The 15514-nt window shown below is 37.6% G+C and overlaps 1 protein-coding gene across 7 annotated transcripts in view; it reads right to left on the minus strand.

The window, feature by feature from the left end:
- Positions 1–609: 609 nt before the first annotated feature.
- GRB7 (growth factor receptor bound protein 7) overlaps positions 610–15514 on the minus strand; it is an 82955-nt gene continuing 68050 nt past the window's right edge. For all 7 annotated transcript variants that reach the window (XM_039358781.1, XM_039358779.1, XM_039358778.1 and 4 more), the window contains 7 exons: positions 13241–13339; positions 12711–12791; positions 7495–7611; positions 6145–6205; positions 4593–4680; positions 2903–2996; positions 610–1895 (listed from right to left, as the gene is read on the minus strand). In XM_039358781.1, coding sequence (XP_039214715.1) covers positions 1749–1895; positions 2903–2996; positions 4593–4680; positions 6145–6205; positions 7495–7611; positions 12711–12791; positions 13241–13339 — 687 coding nt within the window. In that variant the 3' untranslated portion in view covers positions 610–1748. The remainder of the gene's footprint in view (positions 1896–2902; positions 2997–4592; positions 4681–6144; positions 6206–7494; positions 7612–12710; positions 12792–13240; positions 13340–15514) is intronic.

A 15514-nucleotide genomic window follows, 5' to 3' on the forward strand; every position in this document is an offset into this window, starting at 1 on the left:
CAAAACCATGAGACTTGGCAAAGTATTTGGAAAAAAGAAAATGGCATTTTCCAATAACCTTGCACATTACTAAGCTTGGTTTGTTTGTAGACAAAATATCATAGAATCATCATAATTAATCTGGAACAGTGGTCTTTTTTTCTTGATACAATCATTTTTAAATGATATTTACTGGATGGTTTTGCAAATGTTATTTAGCACTTCTCTCTCCAAGGCATCCGGAAAGACATTGGGCAGTCAAATTATTTAAAAAAAAAAAAAAAGCAATGAAGGAAGTCTGTTTATTGACTTCTCTATTGTTCCTGCTGTAGGCACTGTTTAGGATAGGAAAATATGAAGCTGAAATACAATTATACTTTAGACGCCTGGTGTCTTAGATATGGAGATTTATATTTTTCAAGTGATATTTACTGGATGGTTTTGCAAATGTTATTTAGCACTTCTCTCTCCAAGGCATCCGGAAAGACATTTAGACGCCTGGTGTCTTAGATATGGAGATTTATATGTATTTAACATTCTTTCTGTTAGGTAACATTGATTATGCATATCAAAGGTTGCAATTAGTTTGTTGGTTTCACAACTTGATTTGAGTAAAAAACCAGCACAAGGTATCATAAAAATAAGATTTATTATCAGCATTTACAGATACAAACAAAAAAACATCACAGTATATACTGGCCTCAAAAAGTAGCAGAAATAAGAGTGTCACAGCGTTCTTGCATCATTCCCTCTTGTTCTCACAATATTTTAAGCCCTTAAAACAAGGAGGAAAAAAAAACAACTCTTCAAACCTTGATTTCTCATCTGTTGCATTAACTAAAATTAACCAAAAATCTTTCAATCTTTGCCCTGCTATAGTACTCACAATTAGAAGAATTTATGGGTTTTGTGATTTCCCAAAGCCCAAGATGATTCTGCCTACCAGGCAGCCATTGTTCTCAGAGCTAAAAGTCACAAGAAATTTCAGAGCAGTCTTTGGCTTCATGTGAGCCTTCCTACTGTGGATTCTTTCAGGTCAATCCCAAAGATTCTTATTAGATCCTTATAACATTGTAGCCAATCCTTTGAACAGGTTGCATTTACTTTCATAAACTTATGCTACTAGGTACCAGGAGAAGAGATTTGAACAATAAAAGAGCTCCTTTTCTAACAAAGATGACAGCACCCACAGAATTTGGGGTAGAACCAGACAATAGTTCCTAAGAGAGTTAATAAGATAAAAATTCTTTGCAATAAGAATCAATTCTTACATTTTACTATTGTTTCTAGTCAGTTAGGATTTTGAAACAATGCATAACTCTGCCATAGATGCTGGACAACATCCAGACTATTAGAAATTGGCAATCACATTAGAAAGATTAAATGATCAATGCAGCAAAATCTCTGTAACATGGTGACAAAGCAAAGTCTGTATAAAAACATTTATATAGAAGGACACTCAGGAGGTAAAAAAATGTCATATGAAAAAAAAGACACCAGTCAACAATGTTGTGACTGTTTCCAAACTAAATTACTATACTATGACCTCAAATCATTCTTTGATTCTGAAAAAAAACCCTCAAGGCTTACTGATGAGTAGCCTCATAGGAAGGTCCAATACTGTTCTTTTCTTGGTTTCTTGTAGGAGTGGCTGAAGGCAAGGTGAAAGTCTAAAGTAGCTCCTGATGTATGCATTTCAAAAGGATCTATATATAAGCCTTAGCCAATATATATTCAGGGCCCAGGAATGGCCCGTGGACGACAGTCTATCATAAGGCAACACATGTGCAGTAGTGCTTCAGCTTGCAAGGCAGGATGCCACGGTTGATTTGGTGAAACTCCACCAGTTGAATCAAGTCAGCAAAACGTGTCTGACCATCATCCATAGTATAGTAGAGGCGCCCTTCTTCTTCACACTGAAAGAATAAAGAATGAGGAAACATTGGCATAGAAAAAGAGGCAAAAGAGAGCAGAATAAGTGGGATGTGATATCAGTCTTCCACTCAAGAATTAAACTCAGACAGAAGTGCTCTATCCCACCCCTGCCCATTTTGGCTCTCCAGTAACAATGCTTCCACAGGTTGATCTGAGTATAGTACAACATCTTTTTGTGGTGGGAAAAGTAAACACCAGATGAATTGCAGATCTCCCAAGAATTCCTTATGCATGACTGTTTAGTTCTCCTGATGTGGTTAAACAGATGAACTGCTGATATTTTTTTCCTGCTTTGTCATTTTCATATTTTTCAACAATGAATTGGAATTTAATCTTATCACATATTTAGAATTTAAAATAGAATAGAGTTGGAAGGGACCTTGGAGGTCTTCTAGTCCAACCCCCTGCTCAAGCAGGAGAACCTATGCCATCTCAGACAAGTAACTGTCTAGCCTCTTTTTAAAAATCTTCAGTGATGGAGTACCCACGATTTCTGGGGGTAAACTATTCCACTTATTATAGTATTCAGAATATGCCTACAAAGACAAATGAGCAAACACCAACACCTGCTTCCAAAATATCATTAAAAACAATAATAGTATACATTTATATTCGGTTTGGTCAGACTCTGTTTCCCTAAACCTAGATAACTTTGATCTAGCTAGCAGTTGGGAGCTGTATGCTCTATCAATTCCTAACACATCTACAAATGCAGATTAAAGTAGATTATGTTTTGAACTGTTTTTTTCTTAGCATGCTGTAAATATAGATAAAAGAGGCTAGGAGTGATGCTATTAAATAGAAGTCATCTTTTGTGGAAGGTAAAGTACAATAGAAGAATACATGCAGAACACTTAAACTCAATCCCTAGAATACTGAAGCAATAGTAATTTAGGTAAGAAACCAAGGAAAATTTCTGCTTTGTACTTAGACAACAAGCTAGGCTGCACGGTTGAAAGCAGATCAGCCTGTTTCATTGTTCACTTACCGGAAGTATCAGATAGTGCTTTACTTTTTGCGTATGACTAAGGGACAAGACAAAGCCTTTGGGATTCCGCTGGCTTTCACGCACCAGGAATAACCTGCAGTTGATAAGATCCCAAACAAGGATTAGTTTTTACCACCCAATAACCATAGTCACTCCCCATACACTGTTCCAATTTCCACTGTACTGCAATGCTTACAAATTATACATCTTTGAATAATTTGTCTTTTCTGATACTAGCGTCTTCCAGATGTAAACAGATTGCAGATCTGAGAGTTGCCAATGTTCTAACCCAGCTAAAGGACTATATTATAGAAAACTGCTAGAATGAATTTTTCTGTAGAGTTGGGAGATGCAACAGGCAAGCACTTGGGCAGATGGTGATTCCTTTTCCTTGAAAGTCAAAGCTTAAAAAAACTTCTGGTGGCTATGAGGGTAAAGAACAGCAACTGCTAAGTTTCCTTGCTTGACTCTCCCAAATCAAGAAATACATTTTTCTCACGGCTTCAGTATTTACAAATAGTGGATAGGTGGACTTTAGATAAAAAAGTAGGAATAACATTAGGAGATGAAAATTTGGTAATTCAGATTAAAGATCAAAGTCATATAAAAAGAATTTATAATGCGTTAATAGAATTGGATTTGGAAACGGAATTGGTTAAAGATTGTATGGTTAAATGGGCTCGGAATATCCAGGAACTGATTCCATTGGATTTATGGGAGATAATTTGGATTAGAAATGTTAAATTTACACAGGCTCAAAATTTAAGGGAAAATTTTTATAAAATGTTTTATAGGTGGCATTTGGATCCTAAAAAGTTGTCTTGTATGTATCCTAATTTACAGCCTAAATGTTGGAGATGCGGTAGTTCTGATGCAACTTATTTTCATCTTTGGTGGACTTGTAAAAATATTAAGGCTTTTTGGATTATGATTTGGTGGAACATTCAAAAGATTTTTAAAAGGAAGATAAAGTTTACTCCTCAACTATTCTTACTAGGGATTTTTGAGGATTTTGATGTTAAAGAAACTATTTTAATGTTGAATCTAGTAACAGCAGCAAGGCTATTATAGATTCGTTGCCTACTATAGAAGAATGGACACAAGCTAAAATTTCTGCTTATTTAAAGGATCATACACAAGAAAGATATATTATGGTATGGAGAAGATGGATAGATTATATTCAGATTAAATATGGAACTAAAAAGTTCCATTTATTTTATGATTAAATTTTAAATAATAATTATTATTAATAGCATTTTATAATGGAAGTTATTTAGTTTATTTACTGTTATTATGGTTCTTTATAATAATTGTTTTAAAATGGATTTGTTTATAATATTATGATATTAAGGTTTAAAGGGAGTTAAGGGTTAAGTATGAATTTAGTTATTGTATAATTAGTTAAATTTAATTAGATTTTGTTTAATATGTTTATTATAACCCTGTACTCGGCTCTGGGGTGGGGGTGGGGGGTGGGGGTGGGTGGGCTTGTGGGTTTAATTTTTTTTGTTAATTGCCAATAGAACTTAAAAAAAAGAAATACATTTTTTTACTTTCTTATAATATTCTTATGGGGACAATTTCAGGTACACCTATATCCCTCTCCATCCTGGCCAACTTCTACAGCCCTACATCTGAATATAGTAGTATAATTAATATTACAAAATGGAATGTTATTCAAGCAACATACCCATCCACAAGTCCTTGTTGAATAATAAGACGCTGGGTATCTTCTCTAGAAATGTGGCCATGGAACCAGGGTTGAGTTTTGTGGATGGCTGGAAGGAAGGAAGGAAGGAAGGAAGGGGAAGGAAAAGAAAAAGAAGAAAGAAAAAAGAAAAAAGAAAGGAAGGAAGGAAGAAAGAATGAAAGAAACAAAGAAAGAAAAAAAAATTTCTTTGAGAAGCAAAGCATTTAAAAAATATTTACAAAAAACTTCAAGTGTAAAAGTTAAATTTTACAATGAAGAATATTAAAGATCATGACTGAAGAAAGTTGGGCTGTTGAGAATAAGTTGGAGCTGATAAACAGAGAAGAATAATTAATCAATAATCCGTTAGGAACTAATGTAACTAATATAATCAGTATGAACCAATTAAGTTAAATTGAAGTTCAATTAATGGGAAATTCTTTCATTTCTATCTCCCTTCATTTCCACTCTTCCTTATAGCATCCTGTTATGTACAATGCTGTCAATCAACTTTGTCTTTATCTTCAAGTAAATAGATTGTAAAAACTATCCATCACACCAGTGATATATATATATATATATTCTGAGGTTTTCGCAGGTGTTTATATGTAGATCTTTGTTATTCGGGTTTTCTCCCGCGTAAAATTGGAAGTGTCTTGGCGACGTTTCGACGAAGTCCCATTCATCATCTTCAGGCTGGTGTTTTCAGCTTCGTGCTTCTAGGAGCAGTTAAAAGGAAGAAACAGCTAAGACCACACATTGCTCCTCGAAGCACGAAGCTGAAAACACCAGCCTGAAGATAACGAATGGGACTTCTTTGAAACGTTGCCAAGACACTTCCAATTTTACGCGGGAGAAAACCCGAACAAATATATATATATATATATATATATATATATATATATATATATATATATATATATATATGTGTGTGTGTGTGTGTGTGTGTTTTCTGAGGTTTTCGCGGGTATCTGTATGTAGGTCTTTGGTTGTTCGGGTTAAAAGGAAGAAACAGCTAAGACCACACATTGCTCCTCGAGGCACGAAGCTGAAAGCACCAGCCTGAAGATGACGAATGGGACTTCGTCGAAACGTCGCCAAGACACTTCCAATTTTACGTGGGAGAAAACCCGAACAACCAAAGATATATATATATATATATATATATATATATATATATATATATATATATATATATATATATATATTACGGTATTGCAGATTTCCTTAAAGAAGAAGTTTTACAAAATAATGTCCGATAGTGTTTATAAGACACCTTCCCATTTTGTCATAAATTGCTGAAAGGAGGATATTAATATGATAAATGTAAGTGTTCTATGATTATTTGGAAAAGTAAGCTGTTTTAGCTATTTTGCTACTTAAGGACAAGTAATGAAGGACAATTAGTGCTATAAGAAAGAGCATTATTTTCCCCTGATCAATCATGAGGCCTCATTCACCTCTTAACTTGCTACCAACAACACCAATCAGGGTTCTGCTTATGTTGCCAATAGGAAACACATCACATCATGTCCTTAGGGCAGGCACTCACCAGCACTGAATGGACAGCTCTGGAATGCAGTGGGCAGGCTATATCGCTGAGATGTCTTCTTCTGCAGCATAGAAAGAAAAACATCAGAGGTTGTTCAAGTATTTAAATTTGCCCTCACAGTAATTATCCTGGCTAATTGCCATACACTTTTTGACCAATTCCAGTGAACAACTATATAAACATTTTACAAAAATTGCTGTCCTGAATTTACTGTATAGAGGGGGAGCTTCTTTAGAGAAAACATTCTTGAGATTGGACTGCAAACTTCCTTGAAGAAGAGTTGGTTTCATCAGATTCATCTGACAAAGCCTACTCAGCTTCACAGAAGCCAGATGGTATGATAAATGAGTTAATTTTTGAGTTGCCTTAAATTATTTCAGATTTACTTGTCTGATAATCTTGTATCACCAAAGGAATAAATGTGTTCAGGAATATCAAAATTGGACTTTTTTTGCTTGGCATAAAGAGAAAGGGAAATAAGAAAGGAAATAATGGGATGGTAGAGATGTTTGGGACTGGAAGTTAACTAAATTGTGCTGTTGCCCATGTGTTTGTTTGTTTGTTGGTTGGTTGGTTTTGGTGAATGGGGCCATTGCTTTATTTAGGAGCGCTATGAATGGTGTGTTGCAGGTTTTCTGCTTTTCATCCTTGTACTCCACTCAGACTCGTCTATGTGAGATGTGCAGCCATATAAAGGATATTAAAAAAAACAATCAGGAATTTTAAACACATAATGAATATTCCTGTGGGTTTGATTCAAGCTATTTGCTAATTTTAGGAATGGGAGCCTAATGGTGTTTAAAATCCTTGTTATTACAAGAATTGTTTTGTTTAATTACTAGACCAGGCTTCTGGCTATTGTCCAAGATACTCCAATGTCAGGCTTTTAGGCTTCAACTCTGCACATCCTTGCCATTTGTCCTAAATTCTTAAATTTCTTTGCTAGCAGCCATCCATGACTGGCCTCCTGTACTTCCTGTACTGAGGATGACCTTAGCTCTTATGGGACATTTAGTTTCCTAAAGACACTTTGAGTTTATTCACACACAGTTACACGTACAGTACAGTCTGGCTAAAATGAAAATGGGTTGGTTTTGGCTGAATGTATTGTGGAAACTGTGCTATTTTTTTAACTTGTTGAATAACGTCTTGGTAAGACTTTAGTAAGTCTTTATATATTTTAATTTTGTGGGCAAGTTATAATATCACAGTAACTGTGTTTTGGTAATTCAACTTTATGACCAAAAATATTAATCTGTTGCCACCATAGATTAACCCAGCTCTCCTTCTATAACATTTCTGTATTAATGTCCCTGAAATGTCTAAGTAAGAAATAAATAGTAGACTTACCCTCCATGCCCGAGCTTCCTCCAGAGCTACAGTCAGGGCCTCATTGGGATTTTCAATCACTCGCCCTGTACAACCCGAAAAGTCCATGGCCACGAGGGTATTGTCAGACACACTCCGCTAGTGGATTTTTAAAACAGAGTTTAGCAATTGCTCTCTTTACTAGTGCATAATCAGTTCCTACTGGCAGCATTATTATTATTATTATTATTATTATTATTATTTAATTTATTTATATGCCGCCCAATCCCAAAGGACTCAGGGCGGCGTACAAAATTAAAACAATCATTGAGAATAAAACAATAAAATAATACATTCATACCGCAAGTCCGATCATGTCCCGCCCCCCCCCCCGGGGACATCAGCCCCAGGCCTGCCGGAACAGGAGAGTTTTAACGGCTTTCTTAAAGGCCGGCAGGGTGGGAGTTGTTTGAACCTCGGGGGGAAGTTGATTCCACCAAGTCGGAGCCACCACAGAAAAGGCCCTTCCCCGAGGGCCCGCCAGCCGACATTGTCTGGTCGACGGGACCTGAAGGAGGCCCAATCTATGGGACCTCACCGGTCTCTGGGAACTGTGCGGCAATATGTGGTCCTGTAAGTAACCTGGCCCTATGCCATGAAGGGCTTTAAAGGTGATAACCAACACCTTGAATTGCGTCCGGAGACCCACAGGAAGCCAGTGCAGCTCGCGGAGGATAGGTGACACGTGGGCATACCTTGGCGCGCCCACAATCGCTCTCACGGCTGCATTCTGAACCAACTGCAGCCTCCGAACGCTCTTTAAGGGTAGCCCCATGTAGAGCGCATTACGGTAATCCAGTCTTGAGGTGACGAGGGCATGAGTGACTGTGAGTAAAGCCTCTCGGTCCAGATAAGGCCGCAACTGGTGCACCAGGCGATAGATGTTGTTCCAAATTTAGCTGTGAGTCCAGGAGGACACCCAAGTTGCGTGCCTGCACTGAGGGAGGTAAATTTGCCCCCCCCCAGGACTAATGATGGACCATCCAGTTGACCTTTGGGAGGCAAGACCCAGAGCCACTCGGTCTTGTCAGGGTTGAGTCTAAGCCTGTTCACCCCCATCCAGACCCTCACATCTTCCAGGCACTGGCACATCACATTGACTGCTTCACTGAAAGGACACGGGGTGGAGATATATAATTGGGTATCATCCGCGTACTGAAGATACCTCACCCCATGTCGCCGAATGATCTCACCCAGCGGTTTCATGTAGATGTTAAAAAGGAGGGGGGACAGGACCGAGCCCTGAGGCACCCCATGATCGAGGCGCCTAGGGGTCGATCTCTGTCCGCCCGCCAACACCGACTGCGACCTGTCAGAGAGGTAGGAGGAGAACCACCGCAATACGGTGCTGCCCACCCCCACCTCTCCGAGATGACGCAGAAGGATACCATGGTCGATGGTATCGAAAGCCGCTGAGAGGTCAAGAAGCACCAGGATAGAGAAATGACCCCTATCCCGGGCTCGCTAGAGGTCATCGGTCAGTGCGACCAAAGCAGTCTCAGTGCTGTAGCCGGGCCTGAAACCAGATTGAAAAGGGCCCAGATAATTAGTTTCATCCAAGGATCGCAAGAGTTGGGACGCCACCACCTTCTCTATAACCTTCCCCACAAAGGGGAGGTTGGAGACAGGATGAAAGTTCTTCAAAACAGCTGGGTCCAGGGAAGGCTTCTTGAGGAGGGGCCTCACCACCGCTTCCTTTAAAGGTTTCGGGAAAGACCCCTCCATCAAGGAGGCATTGATTATTGCCTGGAGCCAACCTCGTGTCACCTCCCTACTGGCAGAAACCAGCCAGGAGGGGCACGGGTCCAATAAACAGGTGGCGGCATTCATTGCCCTCACAGCCTTGTCCACTTCATCAGGGGTCACAGGCTCAAACTCGCTCCAGATAACATGACTAAGACCAGCCCCCGGCAACTCGGCTGGCACTGCCCAGTCGGAGTCCAGGTCTCTCTGAATCTGAGCGATTTTGTCCGAAAGAAACTGAACAAACTCCTCAGCTCTCCCCTGCAAGGGTTCCTCCGCCTCCTCCATTTTAAGAAGGGAGCGGGTCACCTAAACAGGGCGGCCGGGCGAGATTCTGCAGACGCAATAAGTGCGGAAAAGTGAACACGCTTTGCCGCCCTTATCGCCACTAAATAATGGTAAGCATGGTAAGGTGAGACTAATTTAGTAGCTTAAAAAAAAGTTTTTACACAAATCTTCAAATAAAGAGAAGGAGATACTTAACATAAAAATTAGCAAGTTTTGATACCACATATTAACATTCTAAGGTTTATGTCAAGTTTTGATACTGTATACCAGTTTCTAAATTCTAAGGTTTATGTCTACATTTAAACTTCTTTTCTTTAAAAGAAAAAAATAAACTTTTGAAAAATAAAATAAACGACTGCACAAAAAGGATTATGAGAAAAATATATAGTAGATAGGGCATAAAATTGTAAGCAGATTTTACAACTGACATACAATTTAAAATGGTTTCATTATTTCAATGATTAAATAATTGAATGTATAAAATTATATTATTTTCAGAAATAATATTTAAAAAGTATTTACATAAATCTTAGAAGGACATGTAAGTACAATTCTTTTTGCATTTTCAGGTCATCAAAAAGAAATAATTTCTTGAACATGCCAGGGATCTTTTGACACTGACAACAAATTTGATGTTTTTCACACCAGGGAACAAATTAAGGTAAGTTTCCTTCTGGCTATAATTTAGGAGGGAATTTAAAAATATTTGTTTGTTTGTTTGTTTCTCTAAGGAGAAATTTCCTGACAATTTGAACAATTAATCAGTAGAACAACCTGCCTCCAGAAGTTGTGAATGCTCCAACACTGGAAGTTTTTAAGAAGTGACTTGACAGCCATTTGTCTGAAATGGTATATGTTCTGTTCTGAGCGTTGGTAAGGCATTGAGACGAGGCAGGAGTAACAACAGTTGCTTCTTTATTCAATCTTCAACAGAACAACACAAAATGGCACGGATTCCTTTTATACCCTTCTGCAGGGAGCAGCATCAACCAATAAATGCAACATATTTTTCCCGCCTTGCACATGCGCAATAGACTGGAGACAGCCTGTCTGGCCTGGGACTCTCTGCAGCTTCCGGCACCTGCTGTGTCAATCACAGCCCAGGACATAACAGTGTAGGGTTTTCTTCCTGAGCAGGGGGTTGGACTAGATCAGGGCTTTTCAACTGGTGGTACACATACCACTTGTGGTACATTAATGAGTGGCAGGTGGTACACAGCCCTGCCTAGCCAAGTGTAGTGGGGGAGGAAAAGAGCCAGCACAGGCAAGGACTTACAGTGAGAGAGTCCTCTGGAGCTGCAAAGGCCCCAGGCTCACTTCTGGCCCATGAGAAAGGAGGAGGGGGCGGAGACAGGAGAGCCTATAAAAGGAGGCAGTTTGGACAGAAGAGGGAGAGAGAGAAAAAAGCAGCAGCCTTGCGAGGAGGAGAGTCAGCTGCACCGAAGGGGATGGGGAGGAGGAAGGTGGGGGGAGAGGAGATCAAGCAAGCTGGCCATGAACTGATCTACAACTGCTGTGGCAGCCACCTGTGCTGGCAGCAGCAAACAGGCAAGAAATGTAGCGGGGGAGGGGTCGCCCTCCAAGAGGAATGAAAAAAGGCAGCAATGGCTGGAGGTGAGGCATGGAGGAGGGAAGGAGATGGAGAGTGGAAAGATTCTTATGTGCTTTTGTGACTTTGAAGTTCTGGGATTTGTGCAATGAGGGCTTTGTGTTCTTAAGGAGTGTTTGGCAATTTCTATTTGGCTGATGGCTGATGTCTCATGTTAGCTTCTATTGCTCTGCTGTTGTTAGCTGTAAGTTTTGCTGCAAGGGATTTTGAAGTATTTTTCTCCTGAATGGATTTTGCCTGTAGCATTCCTTTACTTATGAATAGAGCCATTTGGGGAGGTTGCCTTAGCTGGCAGCCAGTACTTACATTTTTTTTCTTCCTTAAGTGCTGACTGCGCTCCTTACTTTCCTTTCTAGCCAGTAGCTAATTCTTAAAGGGGAATGTGCTTTTTTAAGCTAGTTCACTCAGCAGTTTGTCTTTTCTGTCTCTGGAGGCCTTTTCTTGTTTGATCAATATATAGAAGGGGGAAAATATGGGGGGGTTCAAATTCTTCCTTCAGAAGGAGATGGGAATGAGAAAAAGGGAGGCAGGGAAGGGAGGGAGGAAAGGAAGTCCCACCTTAGCACTTGGCCACCAGCAGCTCTGCCATTGATTTTGCTTGTCAAAAGGTTGCAGAAAGGGATCACATGACCTTGGAACACTGTGACCATTATAAATATGAATCAGTTGTTGCCAAGCATCCAAATATAAATCACATGACCTTGGATATGCTGCAATGGTCATAAGTGTGAAAAATGGTCATAAGTCATTTCAGTGCAATTGCAACTTTGAACAGATTTTTTTGGGGGGTGATCAAGTTTTTGACACCTTGCTAGGTGGTATATTGCCATATCCTAAAAGTGGTACAATCGGTAAAAAGTTGAAAATCCCTGGACTAGATGACTTCCAAGGTCCCTTCCCATATCATCACCATCATCATCATTTCTTCTTCTATCTTTTAATAGCTGTGTAAATGAATTGTCTGCTAGACTACTGCAAAGTACCTAGAGCTATAAAGAAATGAACAACATATACTTCTCTAAACAACAACAACAGAACAGGATACAAATGGCGATAGTGTAGAAGATGAATATATTACATACATCAAAAAATCAAACTCACAATATCTCAAAGAAAAGATTTTGAATCCCAAACAAAAGATCTTATTTTCAGTGTAAATAACTTCCTTCCAACAGAGCCTCATGGGTAAACTTTCTCAGCACAAAGACAAGTATAAAATATAAAGCAGTGATTACAAAAGGTTCCACTGTGTAAATTTGGTTTTGCAATTTGTCTGGAAACTCTCTCAGTTTTGTCCTTCCTTACTCTTGAAATGGATGTTATCCATTTATAGACTAGTATTTATATGTCCATGCTTTTTTCAAAAAACAAAGCTAACATGTTGACTAGTGCTGAATTGCACACGAATCTGAGCAGAAGAAATATGGTTGAGATCACTCCTCATTAGTGACTATCTTAATACAATACTACTACAATACTTAATACTACCATAATACAGCAGAATTTATTACACTATTTATTATGACAGTAGTAAGGAACTCATTTTCAGACTACTTACCAGGGGCACAGTGCCAAACCAAGCTGGTTCCTTTTGCCGTGCCTGACATTGCTGATAGTTTCTGTAGAGCTGTATGCCATACTGTGGAAAGATTAATAGTTGTTAATATAGAGAAAGCAACTCCAGCCCATGAAACAGTTTTCTATGCCTGAAAGTGACAAGTTTGACAACACTGTATAGTCCTATTATTTCTTTCCTCTAGAAATCATAGTATTGAGACCACACAAATTATTAAAAGCTACCAAATGCAATTTGAAATCAGCAATATAGCAATACAGCAGGCAAGATTTGAAGGAAGGTGTGGGCAGAGCTGAAAATCCTATGTCAAGCTAAATGTTACTGAAATGCATCCTTGTATATGCACACTTTTTGATAAAGGAAAAATTCAACCATTGAGGTAAGGTTGCAATAAAGAGGAAGAGGGAGTTTCTCTTTCCTTCCCATTTGGAGGAACATGGTTTCTTGGAAGTTTTTATTTATATTGAAAGAAATGTCCCATTATTTCCAGTGCCAGACTGAATGGCTCCCACCTTAAAGAGACGAAAGGCAGCCATCCAGCATGTGCGACTTTGTTCATCTTCACAACAAAAGAGCTTCAGGCCTTTGATTCCACTGCGTGCCTTATGTGGCTTTAAGAGAAAGAAAAAAACTGATAAGAATGCATACAACATAACAATTCTGGCAAGATCTTCCTCTTCCTCATCTGAAAAAATTCTACATGTGCTTGGTCTAATTTGAAAAATCATTAAGCCTCCTGTTTTAGTGGTATCTTGACTCAGGAATCATCATCCCAAATCAAGATTCTATGGAAGAAAACATTTTTTTAAAAATTAATGTGTTAAAAGCATGATTTTAGATGCCCAAAATATTTATTCTCAGGGTGTTTTGTTCTTGGTTTACTTTTTGAGTTTGTTTTGTTTGTTTGTTTTTTAAATATATTTTATTGGTTTTATAGTTTTAACAAAAAGTGTTTAAAACACACCGTGGTGTTTGGGTAAACAAAGATTCCAACATAAAATCACACAATAACAGCTCAACTTAATACATTCACTATCATCTCTCTGTTTCCCTCAAGTAACATAGTAAATTTAATATATTTCATTTCTATCCTAAATTTCTATTACTACTAAACCTGTTTATTAAAACTTTAAATCAATTTCAACTACCATAATCAGATAGTGTTTTACATCAACATATTATCACTTCAAATACCTCTTGCAAATATATTCAAGTTCTTAATCCCTCTCATCCCTTTTTTATCACCAATCTTATTTATTTCTTCTTCCAATAATAACTAGTTTAATTAAAAAAACAATATTATCATATCTTATCAAATCGTATTATTATACACAAATATCTCTTAAGTAATTAAACATTATACATGTATATAATTATAGTTTTCTTATTTCTAAATCTAAATCATTATCCTTAACCTTTCAGCCAATAAGTCCATTTTTGTTACTTATAGTAGTCTTTGACTTAATTCATTTTCATTCATTAAAGAAACCAAATTCCATCCAATTAATTATCATATCATATCAAGACGTATTATTATAGACAAAAATCTCCTAATTAATTAAGCATTTCAAAATTCCAGTCTAAATCAATCTATTTTTCCATGGAATGCATTCTTAGTCTCTATAAAGCCAAGTTTCTTTTTTCACTCCACATTTAACTTTCATATTTCCATATCAAATTTCCATAAAACAAAAAAGTCATCAAACTAAATTAAACACATATAAATATAATTGTAAATTTCTTACTTCTAAATCTAAATCATTATCCTTAAAACAATCCATAGAACCAACATTGCCTTTTAATCCATTAAACAGTTTTTACTAATTTAAACACGCATGTATATAATTGCATTTTTCCGTTCTAGATCATTATCCTCAAAACAATCCATGAAGTCAACAATGCCTTTTACTCCATTAAAGATTTTTAAATTTGTTTTTCAATCTAATTCTGGGTTTCTTTCTATGCCACACAGGCTTCCATAAAAACGCTTCCCTTTCAACCAATAAGTCCATTCTCAATGCTTGTAATAATCTTTGAGCAAATGTAGGTCTCTTTCTCTGCAGTAAACGTCTTTTTTCTCTTTCAACCAATAGATCAGTTCTTATTGCTTGTAGTAGTCTTTGAGAGAGTATAGGTCTCTTCCTCTGCAGTAAACGTCTTTTTCTGTTCTCTTTGCAATATAGTTGCTTTGTATTTTGAAGTCTTAATCTTTGCTTCTTCTGGTTCTCTAAGTTGCTGAAGAGGGGATTGTCAGATGAAGTAAATTCCACTTCTATCTCTGTAGATTCCTCTTCTGGTACATTTTGATTTATGACATGATCAGTTGTAACCTGGACATCAGTTTGAACAAATGTAGTAGAATCTCTGGATCATAATTCTAAAGTACAGTTTTTAAATGTAGCACAAATTTCTGCAGTGGCCTCATAAATCTTTTCCAATATAAGTGCACAGTTCAGTTGTATCTGAGGTTTCTCCATTTTAATACTCTTAAAAGGAAATCTCTTTTTCTTTTTTGTAGAGGCTTTGTTTAATGTAAAAACATCTACCCCCACAGCATCACAGGTGTACAGCTTATCTTTAATGTTTGAAGTTCATAAAAAAAGTAAGCAAAGTTACAATATTAAATTTTTGCCACTAGATGTCCTCAGTGAGTTAGGAAAGTCTTTTCCAAAAATCAATTTTTTTTCTATCTTTTAAGGTATAATATGTGTAGAAATAATAACGTTCTTAAAAATAAAGGAGAGAGGAAACATTTTCCTTCTTTTTTTCCCTTTTTCGTGTCCAGT

This window comes from Crotalus tigris, unplaced genomic scaffold (assembly GCF_016545835.1).
Source record: "Crotalus tigris isolate CLP2741 ecotype Arizona unplaced genomic scaffold, ASM1654583v1 scf7180000019068.10715455, whole genome shotgun sequence".
Taxonomy (NCBI): domain Eukaryota; kingdom Metazoa; phylum Chordata; class Lepidosauria; order Squamata; family Viperidae; genus Crotalus; species Crotalus tigris.